The sequence below is a fragment of the Saccostrea echinata genome, unplaced genomic scaffold (genome assembly GCF_033153115.1).
Source record: "Saccostrea echinata isolate AGI-Se365-2 ecotype Australia unplaced genomic scaffold, CSIRO_AGI_Sech_v1 ptg000019l, whole genome shotgun sequence".
NCBI classification, from domain to species: Eukaryota; Metazoa; Mollusca; class Bivalvia; order Ostreida; family Ostreidae; genus Saccostrea; species Saccostrea echinata.
Window position 1 is genome coordinate 5,007,244 of NW_026889768.1, and position 23,193 is coordinate 5,030,436.

At 35.0% G+C, this 23,193-nt stretch overlaps 1 protein-coding gene across 2 annotated transcripts in view; it reads left to right on the plus strand.

Annotated features, from left to right (window-relative positions):
• Nucleotides 1-370: 370 nt before the first annotated feature.
• The window catches only part of LOC133189615 (regulatory-associated protein of mTOR-like), a 32,139-nt gene continuing 9,316 nt past the window's right edge, over nt 371-23,193 (plus strand). Inside the window, exons 1-28 of one of the 2 annotated variants that reach the window (XM_061325007.1) lie at nt 371-735; nt 1,339-1,596; nt 1,846-1,926; nt 2,335-2,481; nt 2,663-2,841; nt 3,008-3,067; nt 3,290-3,390; nt 4,815-4,959; nt 5,066-5,246; nt 5,715-5,798; nt 5,938-6,048; nt 6,194-6,268; nt 6,352-6,417; nt 6,585-6,683; nt 6,981-7,073; nt 7,314-7,451; nt 11,320-11,476; nt 12,742-12,974; nt 13,446-13,540; nt 13,773-13,935; nt 14,154-14,367; nt 15,787-15,901; nt 16,304-16,428; nt 17,183-17,290; nt 17,481-17,587; nt 17,856-17,986; nt 18,347-18,433; nt 21,277-21,393. In XM_061325007.1, coding sequence (XP_061180991.1) covers nt 577-735; nt 1,339-1,596; nt 1,846-1,926; nt 2,335-2,481; nt 2,663-2,841; nt 3,008-3,067; nt 3,290-3,390; nt 4,815-4,959; nt 5,066-5,246; nt 5,715-5,798; nt 5,938-6,048; nt 6,194-6,268; nt 6,352-6,417; nt 6,585-6,683; nt 6,981-7,073; nt 7,314-7,451; nt 11,320-11,476; nt 12,742-12,974; nt 13,446-13,540; nt 13,773-13,935; nt 14,154-14,367; nt 15,787-15,901; nt 16,304-16,428; nt 17,183-17,290; nt 17,481-17,587; nt 17,856-17,986; nt 18,347-18,433; nt 21,277-21,393 — 3,629 coding nt within the window. In that variant the 5' untranslated portion in view covers nt 371-576. The remainder of the gene's footprint in view (nt 736-1,338; nt 1,597-1,845; nt 1,927-2,334; nt 2,482-2,662; nt 2,842-3,007; nt 3,068-3,289; nt 3,391-4,814; nt 4,960-5,065; nt 5,247-5,714; nt 5,799-5,937; nt 6,049-6,193; nt 6,269-6,351; nt 6,418-6,584; nt 6,684-6,980; nt 7,074-7,313; nt 7,452-11,319; nt 11,477-12,741; nt 12,975-13,445; nt 13,541-13,772; nt 13,936-14,153; nt 14,368-15,786; nt 15,902-16,303; nt 16,429-17,182; nt 17,291-17,480; nt 17,588-17,855; nt 17,987-18,346; nt 18,434-21,276; nt 21,394-23,193) is intronic. The other variant, XM_061325008.1, reaches the window with a different exon arrangement.

Consider the following 23,193-nt stretch of genomic DNA (forward strand, 5'->3'; position numbering starts at 1 on the left):
TGAATTTACTTTGAAATGTTTTCAATTTCAATCTCTAAACTAAACTGGTATTTCCTGTCTCTATCGTATATCGCGCATATCAAGCAGGTAGGCCAGTTCTATTTCTAAACTACATGTAATTAGCCAAATCTTGGTGCTATAGGGGCGAGCCCGATTGAATTAATTTTTTTCATCCTAAGTAAATTCAAATGTACATTAAGCTACTTATACATATATTCGTCTATTTATATATAAGTAAATAAAATTTTACAATTTATGCTCTTTTGTTCCCTTCATGATTACTTTTTGTTTTACATTATGCTATCTCGCGAGTTTTCTGCGTGTATTAGTAAGACCCTACTTTGAAGTCTCACATGTTGGTGAATGTTTGGTTTTCCTTCAGAAAAAACTGCGTCTCTTCGGATGATTAATGGAAAGTTTGATGATATTGAGTTGGTTTGATTTACAGAAGTGTCCTGAACAAATGTTATCGATCTCAGAGCTTGTTAACAAATTGAAAATGTCTAAGACAGTATGTAAACAAAATTACTTTAGTGTCCCTGGACAAAGTAACCTTTAAAGACGTTTCTGTTTACGATGTCTAGTGAACTAGAGTTGCCATTTCTAAACGATTTACACGAGGAGGAGGATGAAGCTAAAGACTGGGACTTACTGATAGCTTTTAATGAATTAAGACACAGAGAAAAAATCCAGGGGTCAAAGAAAGTGGCCCAGACATGGAGAATGAAAGAGAGGGTATGATTCACACTTGATCTGGTTTTCAATCAGAACACTGTCAAAAACATTTCATAAATTATTATAAAAGTTAAATGCAAATACACTAAGATTTCACTACAGTCACCAGAGAAGTCCTTGAAAACCAATTCATGTATTGTACTAGTTCTTGGACAGCCCACCAGGCTGCCAGCAATAGCACCTGCTTTAAAAAAAAAATGTCTGCATCAATACCACAAAGGTATATCATAAGTACAAGCATGTAAGTCAGATGTCTGGGTGTTAAAATTTGGTCCAAAACACTTTGTCCCATTCACAAGTTATTCCCTCTGGATTTTCTGAACAACTTAATGTGGAAATTACATCACAAATTATTAATTATGCATATGCTTTTTGCATATGTGCAGCATATACAAAATTTTATGAGAAAATATATAGGCTTTTCAGTAAAAACTGAGTTTGAATTAGAGGTTTGAGCAGTATTGTTGTACTTGAAAGAAGAAAGGAAAAAGGTGTTGGAGAACTGGTGCCTAGCAAGTAGACTTTTGAGTGATAACCTGAATATATCAGAATGTAATCATGATAATAAATGTACTATTTTAACAATTCTCCTTGCTACTACAGATGAAAACAGTTAGTGTAGCCTTGGTGCTATGTCTGAATGTTGGGGTTGACCCTCCAGATGTCGTGAAAACATCCCCCTGTGCTCGACTGGAATGCTGGATTGATCCCCTAAGTTCTCAGAAAGCCCTGGAGGCGATAGGAGCAAATCTACAGAAACAATATGAGAGATGGCAACCCAGGGCCAGATACAAGCAAAGCCTTGACCCAACTGTGGATGAAGTGAAGAAATTATGTTCATCCCTCAGAAGAAATGCAAAAGTAGGAGCTTTTTTATGATACATATGTCAGTCTTTAAGGGTGTACAGTATTCATTCACTAAAGACAGATTGTATCAAAAATATTGGCACATTACATTTTTGCAAGTTTTGATCTTTTAAGCAAAGTGTATTGCAACACATCATTTAGTACTGACATGGAAGTTAACTATTAATAAATGGTATTAAGAGTAAAGTCTTTTATTTAACAATAAGTGGAAATAAGTTTAGTGAAGAGAATTTTTTTTTACAGGAAGAGAGAGTTTTATTCCATTACAATGGACATGGTGTGCCAAGACCTACAGTCAATGGGGAAATCTGGGTCTTCAACAAGGTTTGTTTATAAAACAAATGAACGACAGTGTTTGATGCCCATAATTTTCATGGAACATGATTTGGAATACTGTGGAATCATCATTGTTCGTGGGAAACCAATGTTTGTGGATTTCGTGGGTCACCCTTACCCATGAATTTACATCCCCATGAACCTTTATTTTGTAAACATATTGATTCATTGAATCTAGCATATAAATGAGTAACCCACGAAATTACGTCCCCACGAACAAGTAAAATTTTGCTTGCCCACAAATTAAAATGATTCCACAGTAGTTACATGTATGTCCACTTGCCATGATAATTCAAGTTTTAGACACAGTATAGAGTTTTCAGAAATTTGATGGATTTATTAAGACAATTTGATTATTATTTTAAAAATGTAAAACATACATTATATATATTTTAGAGCTACACACAATACATCCCTCTCTCTGTATATGACCTCCAAACATGGATGGGGAGTCCCTCTATCTATGTGTATGACTGCTCTAATGCAGGGATCATCATAGAACTATTTAGACAGTTCTCTTTACAGAGGGATTCAGAACTAGAGGTAACCAATGAAAAACTTCCAGATTTTCTCGAATAAAAATGAGCTTGATTTTTGGAAAGTTGTGATGTTCTGATTGACAAGAAAAAGCAAACAATGTAATGGCATTACGATATAATATTTCAATGTTGTCAGCTGGCCCTGTGATATTATGATTCTTCATTAAATATATCAATGTTGACAGTCCGCCCTGAATGGGTCTAGTCCACGGTTTGGCAATCCAACCCCTGCTGTGTCCTCAGCTAGGAACTGTATACAGCTGGCAGCCTGCGGAGCATCAGAGTTACTTCCCATGAATCCCGAGCTACCAGCTGATCTCTTCACTTCCTGTCTCACAACACCAATAAGAATAGCACTTAAATGGTGGGTATGACATTCTGATATAGAGTTATCTGTCCTTTCTGAAAACTTCTATGAATTGCCCTCTTGTTAGTAACATATCACTCTTTGTAATGAAAACTGAATGTGTTATTAAACAATTTTATGTGGTAAACTACAGTTAAAATAATAACGGGTTTTAAAAATTTAGGTATGTTCTTCAAAACACTGGGAAATTAGTACCAAATATTACCTTGGACCTTGTTGATAAGTAAGTACTTACAGTGTAATGATAAATAATGATTCGAATTTAAATCTGGCTGATTTCATATTGTCTTTTTAAATATCTGATGAAAATAATGAAAATTGAAAGTTACATGTATATGAAAAAATGGATGTAAAACCACTATATATGTGTATACTATAAGATGTACATGTAGGAACAAGTATTTTAAGGGCCAGCATCTTTCAAATTGAATTACTGAATTTTAAGAGTTCCAGGCCAGCTGAATGACAGAAGAACCATGTTAGGGGAACTTAATTGGATCTTTACTGCCATCACAGACACCATAGCATGGAACACACTGCCAAGAGGTAACTAATTCTTCTGTTATTACATTGTTGAAACCATGAATTAAGCTAAAAAGTTTGAAATTGTGTGCAAGGAAACATCTGATCCTTACATTTGAAAGGGTGATGTTCTCTAAAAATTTTATTCATGCACTTGAAATATTTTCTGATTTCTTTCTTATCATCATTTAAAGACACGTGTATTTGTGTTGTACTCAGTCCTGCAGTATAATTATAAACTTGATTATAAAAATGTGGACTTATGTTTGAAGAGTCATAATTAAAATGATAAAATTATATGCAACTGAAAGTTTATTTTCTTGTTGTCCATTACATTTACATATACATGTACATTGGATATGTATATCTTGTACCATAGGACTGGCGGTAAATTTAGATTTTGCTTTGATGTTGCTGTGGTGTATTTGCCAGAAGAATCACAGTTTTTTAAGTCAACCCACTATTTGGCATCAAGCCATACCGTGACAAGACCTTGACTGATGAATGAATGATGTTAATTTCCATACCTTAGCAATGGCTGATGAATGAATGAAGTCAACATTTTTAATTTTAAAAATACTAACATTAACTTGCCAAAATTCGTCTTATAATTTTTTTCGTATTTTTTCTATGCGTTTCCTTATTCAGTAAATGATACATTCTATCTCGAATTCTCATCATTCTCTTTTTCTTTCTCCAAGTACATGTAGCAATTTAACATCAGAAGTCCCTGGGTTATTTTTTTTTTTTTTTTTTTTTTGTATTTTATATAGCATTTCAAACTTTCATTAAAATGTCGGAAATCATTTCATAGTGTCTATCAGGGACCTATATACTAGACAGTATATCTGTCCCTGTTTCTATACGTCGATTGCCATATATAAAAATTTTCAACTGCAATGTTTTCCATTGACACCCCCCCCCCCCCTTTTTAAAAATAACGATCTCGAAAGATGATTTTTTTTCTCAGAGTTGACTGCGTCATTATAATACGTGTAGTTTACAATCCTTATCCCTGTGCCTGACCAAAAAATCATGTCTTCTGAGTCTTCAACATTTCCAAAGTACATCATCACATGCACCCATTCCGAATTTTTTATTAGTGATTTGCAGCAGCAACACCATAGCAAAATATGATCAATGCAGATGAAGACAGCTATTTATACTACAGACTCCGGACCATGGTTTGACACCGTGTAGTAGGCGGTGCTAATTATCAACTTGCTTTTCTCTCATTGGTCCTCTGGTACAAGTAACTTACACAATAGATATTAATTGGCTAATTGGATAGTCAATTAATATCTATAGTGTAACTATAACACAGTATGAAACAACACTTGAATGAGTACAGCAGAGAAAGGTAAATTCACTTGCATGCAGTGTATTAAGTAGTTGTTGACCAGTATTCATGGTATATAACATGGTTGTGGCACGACTTTTATTTGCAGAATTATTCCAGAAGCTCTTCAGACAGGATTTATTGGTGGCCAGTTTATTCCGTAACTTCCTATTGGCTGAGAGAATCATGAGGTCGTATAACTGTACGCCTATGTCCAGTCCCCGTCTTCCACCTACGTACCAACACCCCATGTGGTAAGATGTTACTGAAGGAGATAAATACTCTGATTATCAACCACTTATTAGCAGTTATTTTGGTAAGAGGTTCTCTTTTGTTAACCTCATGTTATGTATACTTTAGGCAAGCCTGGGATCTAGCTCTAGACATCTGTCTGCGACAGTTACCTACCCTACTGGAGGACGAAAATGCTCAGTTTCACCACAGTCCTTTTTTCACAGAACAGCTGACTGCATTCCAGGTCTGGTTGTCTTATGGGTCAGAGAAACGGAACCCTCCCGAACAACTCCCTATAGTACTACAGGTATGGTCTTATTATAATCTGGTTGTCTTATGCCTCAAATAAAGGAATCCACCCAAACAAATCCCCAGAGTACTTTGGTTGTTGTATGAGTCAGAGAAAAGCAACCTCCAGAACAATTCCCTATAGTTCTACAGGTATGATCTACATGTAATTGTAATCAGGTTATCTTATGTATTGAAAAAATGGAACCTCCCCCCCCCCCCCCCCCAAACAACTCCCATAGTACTACAGGTATAATCTATGTAATACATGACAAATGTTTTTTGTGTTGATTGTGTAATTTCATTTTGAATCGGTTCTGGCTATTATTTAATATACATGTACTGTCCTGTATAAGGGTTTAAATTTGCAGATGTGTAAGTCTGAATTTGCTCAAATATTAATACATGTACAGATGTATGTCTTTACACATACCAGTATATTCTGACTTTTTGATAGGTAAACTCCTCACTGTAGTTCTTTTTTCAGGTGCTACTTAGTCAGGTTCACAGACTTAGAGCTTTAGACCTGTTGGGACGATTCCTGGATTTGGGTCCCTGGGCAGTCAGTCTGGTATGTTTCTACTAATAGCATATACCATAGCTTTAATTTGAGTTTTATCTGATCAAAACATTTTTTTTTCATTTTTCCCATATATTTTTATGTACTCTCTAAAACTTGATTTTTTTATCCAATTAAATAAACCTTGCAGGCTTTATCAGTTGGTATTTTCCCTTACGTCCTGAAACTTCTACAAAGCTCGGCCAGAGAGTTACGTCCCCTGCTGGTGTTCATCTGGGCCAAGATTTTGTCTGTTGATAGTGTAAGTATTAACTTTAACAATAAAACTGAAATTCCAATGAATTTTTTTTAGTAAAAAGTTCTAGGATATCTGATATCAATATGATGGGCTAGCTATGTCAAATTATAGGTTTGGACTGCAAATTCAAATGCTTTTGTTTTTACAGTCTTGTCAAACAGACTTGGTAAAAGACAATGGTCACAAGTACTTCCTGTCTGTGTTAGCAGACCCATACATGCCAGTAAGTCAATTTTCTGATTTGTTAAACCTGAAATATGTACACATATCAGTTAATTGAACTAATTATCCTGATTTGGATTACAGGCAGAACACAGAACTATGGCAGCCTTTGTGTTGGCAATGATTGTCAATGACTACAAACAAGGGCAGGTAAATCCATTTCACCACTATTTGTTTCTGAAATTGTTGCCTAAAAAATAAAACTATTTTTGCGAAGTGCAGAGACATATACCTGTAGGTGTTTTAGGATTTTTTCTGGACATTGTTTTGGCATTGGTGAGATGAATTGTTGTCTACATGAATAAATTGATTTGTAGGAGGCAGCCTTACAGGGGAATGTGATCTCTATTTGTTTGGAGCAGTTATCAGACTCCAGCTCCTCTTTGCGTCAATGGCTGGCACTCTGTCTAGGAAAGGTAACTCTTGTTATACTACTGTAGGAGGTAAAAATCCTAGACTACAAATTAACCAGTGTACAAGTGTGTACCCTGCAAAACATCATACTAGTACATATATGTACCCTGCAAAACATCATAATGGTACATGTACCAAGGAAACATTACTTAAAGGAGATAGTGTGTACATGTGATAGATTACTTTCCTTATAAGGTTTTAATTTGATTTCTGTGACATGTATATTGATACAATGCAAATTCTAAATGTGAAAGTTGTTTTTTAGTCACCTTTTGATATTATTGTATATTTACCTGTAGGTCTGGTCTAACTTTGACAATGCTCGATGGTGTGGAGTGAGGGACAGAGCTCATGAGAAACTGTCTTTACTTCTGAATGATCCATCTCCAGAGGTACTCTATCATGTGATCTTAAGGGGAAAAGTGTGAAAAAAAATGAAATAAAAAAAGTAAATTGTTTCTATAAGAAAAATGTGAGAAAATACATATTTTCATTCATTCAGTTTACTGGTATAAATAATATGATGTCTAGTAAATGAGATCTTGTGGGGAAAAAATAGTACTTAAAATTCATTTGTAAAATTTACAGAATTAACTGCAGGTGACTTATTATTTTTGCATTTCTTTCATAAGGTTAGGGCAAGTGCAGTGTTTGCTCTGGGGACCTTTATCAGTGTGTCTGACCGTAGTGACCAGGCTAACAACATTGACCTAGGGGTGGGGATGATGCTGGCCTCTGTAGGACATGATGGTAGTCCACTTGTCAGAAAGGTAACCACAGAATTTTTCCTTCCTTATTGCACATTAAGAGATTGTTCCAAAATTCACTCTTTTCCATTTCGAGGATACTTTTTCATGACTATCTATACACTTTTTAAGCATAATGTCAAATTTATAGTTCCCCATTTTCAGTGATATTTTTTCCATATTTTTTTTCCAAAAAGTGGGAGTTGCGCTGTAAACGTAGGCCAATAAAATAGTATCTTTTTCTAAAGCCGAACTTACTGTAACTTAAGTATGTAATTACTACAATTTTAAGAGAAGATTAATGGTTTGTGTCACTGACAAGATTTATTTTTTTATGATTAAGTTGACATAGATGTTGTATGAGGTGGTGGCACGTCATCTGATGCTCTAGGTTTCTAGGTAACTGGAGGGTTTGTGGCATATTGAAGTCACACTCAGTAAAATAAATTAGATCAAAGGAATTTTATTTATATTGCATTGTGAACATTGTTCCTAAAATTCTAGTTTCACTTCTCAGTCTCTGCCAAATCTTTTTATAAATTTAATAAGAAATTTAACATGCCCTGAATTTTATTAGGTAATTTTATTCTTTTTTCCTTTTCATGCCAAGGAAATCCATTTTTCCAAGAACATCTTTTGTCATGCCATTGTTCTCAACGTACAGTTAAACTCCTTTAGTACGAACACAGATATACCGAATTCACGGATATAACAAAGTTTTTTGCTCGACAAAATTCTTAACAATTCTGTTAAAATGAATGTAAAATTTTACAGGTATCACAAACTCTGATATAGCGAATTTACGGATATAGCGAACTGAAATTTACATCTTTTATAATAAATTTTCAAGGATCTCAAAATTTGATATATATTGAACTGACTTTATTCTTGTTAAGTATTTGTATATAAAATTCAATTCATACTAAAACCTTAGTTATCCAAGGTGTGTTTTGTAATAATGGCTTCCCTAACATATTCGCTAGTACTAATTGAAGGAAAATGTGTATATTGCGAATTTGCTATATTTATTTATATGGATAATTCTTTATACCAATATAACGACTACGGATGTAACGAAATAATTTAATTTCGTTTGTATTCTAGCCTCTGATTGGTTAATATCCAAAAAGGAACACAAATTATTTCTGTATAACCTGGTTTGGTATGGGGACACACCCCCCTGACAACCAGCTGAATTATCTGTATCCATACAATCCTCTCATTTCCAGTCCTCGGGATTCATGGAAAATTCCAGATTTAATAAATGTACCTTTAACTTCAAACAACAATTCGATCTTACCATATGCAAACAAACAACATGGCTGCTAGGCCTATGCATCAGTTTTTACCTCCCCTCGCTTCCCATCACTTCCGTTACTACGGTTGTATTATTGAGCGGCAAATTTGAACTAATGAAAAGCAACGAAATTTTACACCCTTAGTTATTTAATGATTGTAAAATTAAATTATAAGGAATGACTCTAATTCTTGGCCAAATTATTCGAGTATAACCTGGTTTGGGTCAGTTTACGCTTTATAATCCGCTTCGCGGATTATAAAGCGTAAACTGACCCAAACCAGGTTATACTCGAATAATTTGGCCAAGAATTAGAGTCATTCCTAAAGTAAATTTGCAGGTCCCCAGGACTTCGCTATCACCGAGTTTTATTGTATATACTTTTTGTGTCTCCAATGAGAAAGAGTTTCTTGGAAATCCCAGTAGAATAACCCGTTTTTAAAATTTTATGCTTCATTTTGGATGAATTAATCAAACAAAAACACTTTAAGGGGATGAAGGACACATGGTCACATGACTCTGTTTAACTACGTCATAGTCTCCGTTTATATAAGTGCAAAACGTGTAAAGCATCAGTTTTTGTATAAATTTTTGACAATTTTTTAACTTTTATTACCATCTTATATAAAAAAAATTAAAAAGTTTTAACATTCTTGTAAACATTAACAAATTATGAAAAAGATTGATCCACCCCTCTGTTTCCCTAAACTGTGCATCCAACAAGTCGGTGACGTCATACTCGATCTGTTAGTACAGCAAGATCATACTCGGTGAAAACAGGGGCGGTATTATTATGTAAAAACAGGTCATAACCAGTACATGAAGTATTTAGAAATCTGAAATATTTAGAAAAACGGGGAAAACAAAAATTATTTTTGCATGGCTAATGACGGAAATCTTATGTATATCTTATTTCGCTTATTTGGCTAACGTGTGACGTCATAGTTGGTTTTTCCCGTACTCGAGAAATGTAATATGACACGTTTTTGTCATGCTTATGTCCTCTTTAACGATGTTCTGTGAAATATTGAGGTCAGCTTCATCATTCGAAATTTTTACAGTTAATCAATAATTTGAAGGATTTGCATTTCAACATAAATTAAAAAATATTGAATGATAGAACTTTTTGTAAATTATGTTTTTTATTGTTTAAGTTGTCTTAAAAAGTGCGTAGTTTTCCCTATCTGGATGCAGTGTGATAGACGAAACTTGCTTTTTCGAATTTTAAACCCTATTTATACTCTGAAATATTTTAAAAGATGCATGTCAAATTTAATATTTTTTATATATGTTAAAAAAATCCCACTATGGACAGAGTAATGAGCCCGGCAACATGGAGAATTAAAACTCCACTTAGATACTATAGGGCCTAGTATTTGTCAATCGATATCTCCAAAATAAGGTAAGAAACCTAATGATATAACTGCTTTAAGATATGTGGGACATACTTAATTAGAAATATACAAAATATGAAAAAAATTGAATGACAAGTATTTTTTCAGCTCAAGGTCCTTCTCCTCCTTAAAGTATTATTTAAAGTTATTGATGTTATTCAATTCAAAAAGTTATAATTACATGTATTCACAAATGAAAATGAAACATCAGATGAATGAATTAATCATTTGAAATACGGTAAAAACAAACGTACATAGTTATAAACAATATGGAGGTTTAAGCCTCCGAATTTACATGCCTTTCGCGCTTGTTAGGAGGCATTTTCTACATGCCTGCTTCCAAGTCCAGGACATTGGATTTGTGGAAGACTGAATTTTGTAAATTTGTGGTGATTATTATTATGCCCCCCCTTGGAAGAAGGGAGGGCATATTGCTTTGCTGCTGTCTGTTGGTCGGTCTGTCCAGCAACAGTTTCTGTTCATTTTCTGCATAGAGGTTGCACATACTGAAATGAAATTTGGTATACAGATTTATCATAAGAATATCTAGGTCAAGTTCTGTTTTCAGTATGATCGAGCAATTTTTGACAAGAGTTATGCCCCTTGGACTTAGAAATATTGGGGGGGGGGGGGGGGGGGGGGGGGGCATAAGTGTTTCACAAACATCTCTTGTTTGTGTTTTAAGTCTCTGTCTGTTACAGGAGGTGGTGATAGTTTTATCAGCCCTGGTCCTGGAGTTTGAGTCCCAGTTCTGTAACATGGTGGTGATTATTTATACATTTATACAGTGTGTTTCTTCTATTACAGGAGGTGGTGGTTGCGCTATCAGCCCTGGTCCTGGAGTTTGAGTCCCAGTTCTGTAACATGGTGGTGATTATTTATACAGTGTGTTTCTTCTATTACAGGAGTTGGTGGTTGCGCTATCAGCCCTGGTCCTGGAGTTTGAGTCCCAGCTCTGTTACGTGGTGGTGATTATTTATACAGTGTGTTTCTTCTATTACAGGAGATGGTGGTTGCACTATCAGCCTTGGTCCTTGAGTTTGAGTCCCAGTTCTGTAACGTGGTGATTATTTATACAGTGTGTTTCTGTCTATTACAGGAGGTGGTAGTAGCTTTATCAGCCCTGGTCCTGGAGTTTGAGTCTCAGTTTTGTAATGTGGTGGTGACTATTTTATATACAGTGTGTTTGTGTCTGTTACAGGAGGTGGTGGTCGCGCTATCAGCCCTGGTTCTGGAGTTTGAGTCCCAGTTCTGTAATGTGGTGGTGCAGTGGATGGAGGAGGAGAGACAGAAGGAGAAGAGCGCAGTGGTGACCGCGGAGGTTCCGGGTGGGTGGAATCTAGTAACAGGCTCCACTGGTATTAACCGCTTCCTTTCCTTTGTTGCTTCTGTCTATTGTCTGTTTTAAATTAATCAATATTGGTGAATTATTAATAAGTAAAAATATTACTTTTTCTGGTTACCTTTATATGAATTTAACTCTTCAACAATTTCGTCATTTCCAATCCTTCAGATATGAAATGGTTCTTATAAGATGAGTGCATTTTCTTATCATTCAGTGCTTTTTTCTATGAATATTGAATCAGAATTTTACCAATTATTCACTTGAAGTTGGATTTAATACTGTATTTATACTTAATTTTTAGTGATTTCAGAATTTTGAGCATTTTTATGCCAAGGACTTATTAGTGCTATCCTTAATTAATGCTGTCAGTGTTTAGTAAGCAGAGAGAGACTCCAGTACTTTAGTAGTAATATCATGGTAGATAGTCCATCAGTTGGGGTGTCATTAATTGTCAAATCACATGCTGTTTACTCTGTAAAATTGTTTACTCATGATCTTTGAATAGTTTAGCATCTCTGAATTTAAAGTATCCCACGACAGGCTTCATATTATACACTTTTACACTGTACGTCAGGCTTTTGAAATTGATGGAGCTTTAGAAATGTTATATATACATGTATGTAGGTACATGGAAAATCCTACACCTGGTGAAGGGATTACTTGTATAATATCTGCACAGTGTTCAAAAATATATGTATATTACATGTCATGATGTGCTACTCATCCCTGCACCTCCACTTATTTCTTTCTGCACACAAATTTCTGTTTTTAAAATCTACATGTATTACATCATCTATAACAAGCACATGATAAAAAAAAAGCTAGTTGAATAGATTTCTCTAACTGAAAACCTTTTAATACAGTATTTTTTTATCAAATTTTTAACATATAGTATATTTAACCAATACATGGTATATTATGTTTGATTCTTTGAAATAGAATACAAATTTAATATACAGTTGAACTTCGGTATCTTGAACACGTATATCTTGAATACCATAGATATGTTGAAGTGATTGGGAAGTCCCAAACACATTTTCTTAAAGTATTAAACCATCAATATCTCAAACCCTCAGATATTTCGAAGTTTTTTTTGGTCCCATTGAGTTTGAGATAATGAGGTTTGACTGTACATTGAATAATTGAATTTATTGGTTTTAATTATGTATATATTTGCTTTTTATAAGTAAGTTAACTTATTATGATTATTCACTTATGTTCATATTCTACCACTAGCTATATTTCAGTTGTAGAATGATTTTATAATTATGATTTTAGCTACCCAGTCTTCAACCACTAACTCCTCATTTGGCGGCTCTATTGGTTCTAATGACACTTTCTACGGTGAGGGCTCCACCATCCGGCGGACACACTCTAGTGCCACCCTGAGTGGCACCACCTTCAGCAGTGTGTACATGACTGTGTGGAAGGTTCTGGTTCAGTTGGCAACTGGGCCACACAGAGAGGTGGTGGAAATGGCAAAACAGATCGTTAATGTACTTAAGCTTAAGGTATATTAAATGCAACACCCAATCTTAAAATATGCTACAAACATAAATTCTCCAATTCTGGGTAGGTGCCGAAATCTTCATTTCTCTCTGTTGATTTCTTCCCAGGATAGAATGTATCATACTATTAACATACATGAAATAGCACCCTCAAAATGTAGTACAGTCTTCTTCAGCTGATTAGCATAATTGTAATTCAGCACCTTTAGAACCAAGCTATTATATGTGGGTTTGTTTTTTTTTAATATCATATACATGTGTTAGTGAGTACTTGTGCAAGGGGACATGAAGCAGCGTGAAAGACACTAAAAGTTACAGCTAAAAAAAGAACATGTACAGTATCTCTGTAGAGCTCTGTTATGTGATAGGGAAAGTAAAATGACATTCAGGTTATCCTAATTAATGAAAAAAAATATACTCAGTGAAGAGGATGTTTATTTCATTTTTATGCTAATTCATTACGGTATTTCATAGGCTTCATTGAGTGTGCGGCCTGCCTATGTGATCCAGAACTCCAAATCCTCTCTCTCCGCCCCATCAAGTCCTTCTAATTCAGCCCCAATACATGGGTAAGTAACACAAAGGAAATAAAAAAAATGAACAAGCTAATTTACATGTACATTTACATGGAGTTGAAGTGTACATGTATTTACTGAAATGCCAAAAACTTTGCTTTAAAGTGTCACATCTTTCTTTTTATAATACACTTATAGGTTTTTAAACCATAAGAAATTACTGTAATGTAAGATAATTTAGTAAAATAATGATATGAATGTGATATGATATGATTTGTTGTTAAAGCACACCCCCACAGAACCACTTTCATGAGGACAGTGTACACTTGACCCCCGGCGGTCAAATGAAGCGTGACCACTCATCTCCTCACCTCTCAGGCAAGGTTAATTCCTACACAAGTCCTCACCCCCGCAGTAAGAGAATGCTGTCTGACAAAGGCACAGGAATGGTAAGAAATTTTGTTGTATCCATAAATTTAAAGAATTTAGTTTTGCAGAGTTAAAAAGTTACTGAAAATGTCCCAATGAATCTTGTATACATGTACCTCTATGATTTGTAAAGACCTTCTTTTCTAATTTTGTTGAATTGAGTTTTAATAGTAAATAGAAAAAAAACAAAATATATGTGCTTAAATTCCTTGTAATTAAACCCCATAACATATGACAGATACATGAAGATTTGATAGACGATTCACGAAGTATCAAGCAGATCTCGGTGACCACGGAGTTCTTTGAGTGGAGCTGTCGCCATTTTGCCCAACCTCTGATGCGTCTCTCAGAAGAACAGGATCCTGAGAGCTCCTCACATCATAAACGAGAGTTCCGATTTCTCCGGAATGCCATTGTCCGACAGGAAGCAAGAGAGGAGCAACTCAGGGCAGGTAGTAATTAATATTATTATACTTTCATGTTAAATACTAAAATCTGATTGGTTTAGACGCATTTAACAATCCGTAATGTTACCCTCAGCGTTAGCAACACACTTGACAATGGGTAACATTACGAAAATATCACATGCGTTCAAATCATGTGCGTACGGTTCACCGTAGAATTCTCAAAACGTCGGTTGTGCATTTGAAAGAAGCCGAATAACGACGTCAATAAAAGCTTGCGTCCGATGTAGCTTACTTGAAAACAACAAACGACAGACAAAACATCCTTGCGAGTGCAAACTTTTGATAAAGGACTTTTTGAGTAGCAGACAAACAATAAAGAGGTTGGTAAATCTTTTCCGAAGCTTTCTTATTGAGAAAAATAGAAGCGGGGAGTTTGAAAGCTTTCTAAGCGTGAACTTAACGATGATCTCCGATTTTTTTTATAACATCCGAAATCAATAAGACATTCAGTATAATAAAATAAATAGTGCACGTTTTTGAGGGTAACAGTTGAAATTGACACCCCTCTGAAAACCATTGTCAACCTCTGCTTACACATCGGTTGACAACGGTTTTCCTTGGGGTGTCAATTTCAACTGTTACCCTCAATTTATTTATAATTTATACCACTATTTATATAAGATATATACACATGTAGTTGTCCACTTTCTGGGAGCATATTAACACACAGTTTCACATACAGTACATGTTCATGTCAGTTATTGTCAGGTAGTTGTACAAATAAAACTTGCATTTATCGGAGCACGCCAAATGTTTGGTGGCATAAAAAGGAGAAATGTTGTTTCTTTCCATTTTGCCCCAGGATAAAGGGTTGACCATTTGGTGTACCCCACAAAGGGATAAAAAATTTGCAAAGTGTAGATTAGATTATTTTGTCTTACTAGAAATGGAGTAAATTATATCCACTGGAAACAGGGGTATTTATGGTAAAACAGGTAATTAAAAGATTGGGCATTAATGAAAAGTAGAAGGGTGCACTGTGAAATCACTTATTTTTGAAGGGGTCAAATTTTCGTGGTTTGAGGAAAAAATATTGGCTTATGGGGATTTGATTTTGTGGATGGTAAACAAAAATAATTATGTTATTAGAAATTTTGACATTTCTTGAGGACATGAATGAGTGGGTTTCTTCATACCATGAAAACGATGATAATTAAACCACCAGAAAATCGTGATTTTACAGTATATCTGTACTGAACATTAAAATGCTGGTCAAACAAAGGAAACCAATCTTTAAAGCAACATATATTTCAGCTTTTACTTTCTTAGAAATAGGTTTTAACAGATGTAGTCTTATATCTAACAAGAAGTTTAGAAGTCAAGTAGAATCAGTAAGAACAGTAAGTTTATTTGACTTATACATAAAGACATCACAAATACTAGTTGTGGATTTTCTGTCTACAGGCTTTAACAGACTTGATGTAGAAGTGTTTGTAAATAAAAATCAGGGGATTCCCACTGTAATAAAGTTCCATCCATACGAATGCCATGTAGCAGTCGCTGACAAGGACGGAATTTGGTAAGTCTTTAAAAGAAACCACAGCTTAGATACATTTACAAGTATGTACATGTATATAGTGATTATCATGCGAGGCCTGAGTGCTTTGCTGTGATCTGTGGTACGAAGCTTTTATGGGTATTAAGCTTTGCTGATGCCAATCATCTGCAAAGCAGATATTTTACCTTGTGTTATCAGTAGGGCCTAGAGAGTGTTATCAGTATAGCCTTGCAATTTTTATTAACTCCAGTAAAGGATAGTGAAGGACAGGGACTTTAGTCTTCCAAAATATTAAAATAAACTGGAATGCATATACACGCGAAAAACCAATCTTTTGGATTTCCCAATATAGGGACATTTATTTCTTGATTAGAAAAAAAACAATGATGGAATCCTCATGTATTCCTTTGGGTTTTTTTTCAGTTTTTGGGACTGGGAACAGGGAACAAAGAAAAACTACATCTATAATGAGAATCTGAAAAACACCAAAATATCCGCCATGGATTTCATCAACCCTCATGATGAGACGCTGCTCCTGTGTGGGACGGGTAAGTCTTTCAAAAACATCAAAATATCAGCCATGGATTTCATCAATCCCCACGACGAGACGCTGCTCCTGTGTGGGACGGGTAAGTCTTTCAAAAACATCAAAATATCAGCCATGGATTTCATCAATCCCCACGACGAGACGCTGCTCCTGTGTGGGACGGGTAAGTCTTTCAAAAACATCAAAATATCAGCCATGGATTTCATCAATCCCCACGATGAGACGCTGCTCCTGTGTGGGACGGGTAAGTCTTTCAAAAACATCAAAATATCAGCCATGGATTTCATCAATCCCCACGACGAGACGCTGCTCCTGTGTGGGATGGGTAAGTCTTTCAAAAACATCAAAATATCAGCCATGGATTTCATCAACCCCCACGACGAGACACTGCTTCTGCCAGGGATGGGTAGGCTTTAGAAAGATGGGCAAAGTAGATGTGGAAGTGTATGATATTTTGTGTATTGCATTAAATAATGTTTCCATTTTCTTCTGCATAAAAAAAAAAGAGTTTTTATATCTCAAGCAATTTTTGTATGCACAATGTGGTAAAAAGTTTACAGAATATTAACATGGATAGTTCTGACTTACGGGTTTTATTTTTGTTTTTATAATAGATTTCAGAAATCCCTTTTAAGATACATGTATTTTCTGCTGATATTCTGAATTCAGAGTGTTAGGTCCAATATCTGAATTAGGAATGCATGCATGTACACATGTAAGTGTTATATTGTCATTACTCTGTGTTTCGTGTACAGATGACGGGGCAGTCAGGATATGGAGGAACTACCTCACAGAGGGGTATGATGGGAAAGAATTGGTGACAGCATTTCAAGCAATAACTGACCTTATCCCAACAGTCAGACGTAAGTTACTATATTAAACAAATTACATGTACATGTAATAAAAGTTGTATGTCTCATTTACAACACGTTTTGCTTTTACTGTTACAAACTGCATGCACTGATGTCAAGAATGAATAAAGCTGGATATTCTTCTGTGTTGCATTTTGATTCAGACACTAGTTATGAATATGTTGGTTTTCTGTGTCCCTAGGAGCTGGTCTTGTGATGGACTGGGAGCAGGAATCTGGAATGTTATTGGCCTCCGGAGATGTCCGCATCATCCGGATCTGGGATTCTCAAAGAGAGACCAAAGTACAGGTAGGAAATGATAAAGTGGATGTGATCAGAGAATATTTAATGACAGTCAAGTGCCAGTTTCACAACAACAAAAACAAAAAACATTTTGTAGGCAAAAGTTCATTCATCACAGTGATAAAAATTTGGAAATTTGTTTGTAATTATAGATATGTAAAGCTAATGGAATACATGTCCAGAGTACATCATACATTGTAAACTAAATATTTTTTAATGAGTGTACTTCCATTTAAAAGCAAACCAAGCAATGACAGTTATTGTGTATGTATAGGATATACCGACTGGTGCAGAGAGTTGTGTTACCAGCCTGGCCTCCGACTCGTTTGGTCGGTCACTCCTGATAGCAGGCTGTGGTGATGGAACAGTGCGACTGTTTGACAGAAGGCTAGCTCCATCAGAATGGTGAGCAATTGATTTTGTATGGCATTAAACGAAAGTTAAAAGTCACACTAGGGTTTGAAACTTGCCCTACACAATCAAAGGTGTCAGTCGATGCATCCACAAAAGAAAATAAAACATATAAATTTATTTTGAAAATGGTCACAATGAGTAACTTGTTAAGCAATTAGAACTACTAGTATTACAAAGACTTTTCTGTAATACAAAGGAAGAAAGCTTGTTTGATAAGTAGAAATACATGTATAAAGAACTTTCAAGCAGATTGTTTTAGGTACTTTATATTGATACATGTATTTTAGACATATATTTTAATTATAATCATAAATATCTCAATAAAAGATGTACTGTTTAATTGTTTTGCAGTCGAGTTATGACTTTGAGAGAGCATAATAGATGGGTTGTTAAGGTCCACCTTCAGAAAGGTTCAGAGGGCAAAATAGTTAGTGCTAGGTAGGTATAACAGAAAGGCTCGGGGGCAAAATAGTTAGTAGGTAAGGACATGTATAATAGAAAGGTTCAGAGGGCAAAATAGTGGTAGGTAAGGACATGTATAATAGAAAGGTTCAGAGGGCCAAATAGTAAGTGGTAGGTAAGGACATGTATAATAGAAAGGTTCAGAAGGCAAAATAGTGCTAGGTAGCTACAACACATAGGTCCAGAGGGAAAAATAGTTAGTGCTAGGTAAGTATAACAGAGAGGTTCAGAAGGCAAAATAGTGCTAGGTAGCTACAACACATAGGTCCAGAGGGAAAAATAGTTAGTGCTAGGTAAGTATAACAGAGAGGTTCAGAAGGCAAAATAGTGCTAGGTAGCTACAACACATAGGTCCAGAGGGAAAAATAGTTAGTGCTAGGTAAGTATAACAGAAAGTCTCAGAGGGCAAAATAGTGCTAGGTAAGTACACATATAACAGAGAGGATCTGAGGGCAAAATAGTGCTAGGTAAGTACACATATAACAGAGAGGATCTGAGGGCAAAATACTTTGTGCTAGGTAGGTATAACACATAGGTTCAGAGGGCAAAATGGTTTGTGCTATGTAAGTATGATGGAATGATACATGTAATGCATCTCCATTTTCACTTGTAATTATTGTATGTTGTGATTGTGTATTAGCCTTTTCTTTCACAGGTACTTGTGGACAGGACCCCCCCCTCCCCCTCCAATATGCCCCACAGGTCAAAAAATATTTTTATGTATTTTTTTTCGTAAATTATTCTTCTAGTACACATTTACAATGTATTCCATAAGAAAAATCCAAAAAATAACGCAGAATTAACGTTTTACTAAAAAATCATACCCGCGGTATTATAAAATAGAGAAGGTAAGTCACTTCCATTTGTTTACACTGGACCCCTCTTGGATATCAGGCCCGAAATATCATTTACCTAATACATGTCACCGAAATGTGTCATGATATCTTGTTTCGGTAGATATTTTTGTCTTTAATCGTGCTATTTAATTGCCCAGGCATCCCATAATAATCCGAGTATTCATCGTCAAACGTGAAAAATGCTACAAGATTTGGAAATGTCAGAGTAGAAATTACGGAAGTGATGCAAAAACGACACCTAGCGTATAACTCTCGAGTTCCGAGTGTTATAGAACTAAGGGGAAAGTCAGAGGTCTACGAAAAAGTTCGGGAAAATTTTGATAAAGAAGTCGAAATTGATTCATTAGAATTAAATTCTGCTTAAGATTTTCGAGATGAGCGAGGGTAGTCGTCAATATTCCCTTTAAAGGATGTTATCATTGATACCAAGTAGCGGTTTAAAAATCACTTAAACATTTATTTACAACTTACAAGACATGTAACCCCCCTTCCCCTTCTACATGGACATGCTTGCAATTAATTCCGATAATATTAAGCTTAATAATTATGTGTATTTTTTAATATTCTTATGCGATGATTATCATTTGCCAAGGAATTTAAATGTGAGTCTTTTCAAAATTAATTCTTAAGAATGAAAATCAGAACCCCATTTTTTTTTAAAAATAATTTTCATGCTCTTCTTTACTTTCGCATCGCACTGCTAAGTTTATTTCTGGCCTTGATTACATATATATCAAACTGCTATTATTTTAATTGAACAAACGGAAGCTTAACTTCTATAAAATAAAGACTTTTAAAAAAGTTCTTTAGGTACGTCTTTTCTAACAGTCATAGTTAGATAATTGCAACTTGTATTACGTAGCAATTGACGTTTAAATATTGCATGGGTTGTACAACCATTCATCAACCGGTCAATTTGTTTTTCTCCAACACTGTAACTTGTAATGACGTTGCACAGCCCCCGTCCCCAAATTAATCAATATTGATTAAATACATGTAGCGAATTCATAACAAATGGGGAAAAAAAGAGATTTTTTTGTACAGTTTAAATAATCACATTTCTGTCTTTACTTATTTTTAAAACTAGTTTATCATTCTAAATTTTATATTTACTACCACATCAGTTTAACGGATATCCACCTTTCCGCAGACACAATTTAATGAAAATTTCATGTCCACGCAGATGGGGAAGGCGGTCGAGGTGGTGGGGGGGGGGGGGGGTTAACATGTCAAGTTTATAATGTTTAAGCGATTTTTAAACCGCTACTTGGTATCAATGATAACATCCTTTAAAGGGAATATTGACGACTACCCTCGCTCATCTCGAAAATCTTAAGCAGAATTTAATTCTAATGAATCAATTTCGACTTCTTTATCAAAATTTTCCCGAACTTTTTCGTAGACCTCTTACTTTCCCCTTAGTTCTATAACACTCGGAACTCGAGAGTTATACGCTAGGTGTCGTTTTTGCATCACTTCCGTAATTTCTACTCTGACATTTCCAAATCTTGTAGCATTTTTCACGTTTGACGATGAATACTCGGATTATTATGGGATGCCTGGGCAATTAAATAGCACGATTAAAGACAAAAATATCTACCGAAACAAGATATCATGACACATTTCGGTGACATGTATTAGGTAAATGATATTTCGGGCCTGATATCCAAGAGGGGTCCAGTGTAAACAAATGGAAGTGACTTACCTTCTCTATTTTATAATACCGCGGGTATGATTTTTTAGTAAAACGTTAATTCTGCGTTATTTTTTGGATTTTTCTTATGGAATACATTGTAAATGTGTACTAGAAGAATAATTTATGAAAAAAATACATAAAAATATTTTTTGACCTGTTGGGCATATTGGAGGGGGGGGGGGGGGGGGGGGGGGGGAGGTTCCTGTCCACAAGTACCTGTGTTTTCTTTTAGCATTATTGATACATCTATCTGGTAATGTTTGTAGCAATGCAGGTGATGTAAGATTCTGGGATCCTCGGTTTACAGAGTCAGTAAAAACATTAAACCTGACCCAAGGAATCACTGCTTTAGAGATTCATAAGCATGCAGATGTTTTAGCCTGGTGAGTTGGTTCTTTTATGACACTGTTTAAGAAATCGACCTTATCGTATGCAACGTCATAATGAGAAAGAAACGAATAAAGTTAAGAAAAATTTCCCGGTATTTTTCCTACACATGGTTTTCACTTTAAGGAATGTTTTAGACATCATCAACTGCAGTTCTAAGATTTTTTCTCCAAAAAATCGGATCATTTTAAATATGTACTAATAAAATAAACAAATTTTAAATGTATTCCCCTTCGTAGAGCCTTTAACTCCTTTACTGTTACCATGGATCAATGTAAACACAGGCGAAAGGAATGCCGAGTCCGATATACATTTATTTTTTCAAACAGCAGAAGACACAAGGTTAAATCTAACACCAGATAAAAATTAAGTTGGTAGACATTTAGCAAAGCATAATTAGTATGGTGCATTACTGAGGAAGCACAGAATATGTCTTTTATTGTAGTTTGGAATATAAATTTACAAAGTTTAGCCGAAGGAGGCTTATTTGGCACAGAAAATCGCACATGCACTGATGCAGTAGGCTATTGTGTGATCTTCATTTAATATCATTGTGTATATTCATTCATTCAAGATTAAATTAACAATATTATATTAGATATACATACTATAATGTTTCATGTCTTCAAATAAATGTACGTATGAGTAATGGCAAATTTTATAGGAATTAACCAACCAAAACAAAAACAACATTGTCAGTACAAGATACAAAGGCCTCGATTCATCAACTTTCAAAACGCACTTTTCTAACTAAAATTTACAAAGATATAAGGAAACAAGTAATACTGGCACTATGAAAGGCAATTTCTTCATATCAGTAACTCAAACGGAATCACGTAGACCTCTCTGAGAAATGTGCATTGTCCGAAGCGACTAGATTCAATAATGCGCAAGTTGCTTCCCTTTGACGCAAGAAGAGGCTCAACACGGGGAAATCATTTCTCTATCTTTTGTCTCTCTTCCATTACCAGTTTTTCAGTTTATTTTCTTAAATATTTTGCTCCTTATTTTACAAGTTTATAAAATATACCGACGATGGGTTATCTATATTTTAATTTTTTAACTTGGCTGTCGAAAATGTACAAAGATGGGCCCGGTTTTTGAAACATATCCTTCTACGTCATTAATATTTGTAAGAATTGTAAACCGAAAAATTTATTTTAAAGTCTGATGTATAAAAAAAACAATAGTTTTGTGAAAGGTGTTCCTAAATTTCAATAATTTTCACCATAATGTTAAGTATTTTGAGCTCAGTTACCAAACTTCTCTGCAAAAATCATCTTGAGAAGGAATTCACGTGTACGTGAATAAATAGGAATTTGGTTTCGCTTTGTACAAGGACTTTCCATTATAACATCAAAAAGTTCCTTACATTATAAAATTCTTATACATTTTGCATTTTTTTCTGAAGAGAGGGGCGATACCCACTACAGATAACTTCTAAAATAAAATTATTTATTTAAATTTTTAATTAAAAAAATCAGAAAACAAATAATTATGAAATGTCTTTTTTGTGTACGTTGTGTTGGACTGGGTTAGGAACAGGATAGCAGAATATTGTCTATGCATATGCCGCGTGGCTTCATAAACATCATTTTTCTCTAGGGGAGGGTTATAATGTTTTTTTAGGGGGGCTTCTAAAGTCAGCATAAGGCTACCTCGCTGGCTAAATATGATATAACTTAGAATCCTACGCCCCCCCCCCCCCCCACCTTGTCCCCAGCTGAATCCGACTTTTTTGTACATAGCATTATTTATTCTTTTTTATTGGTTTAACTGTATTTCCTAATAAAATA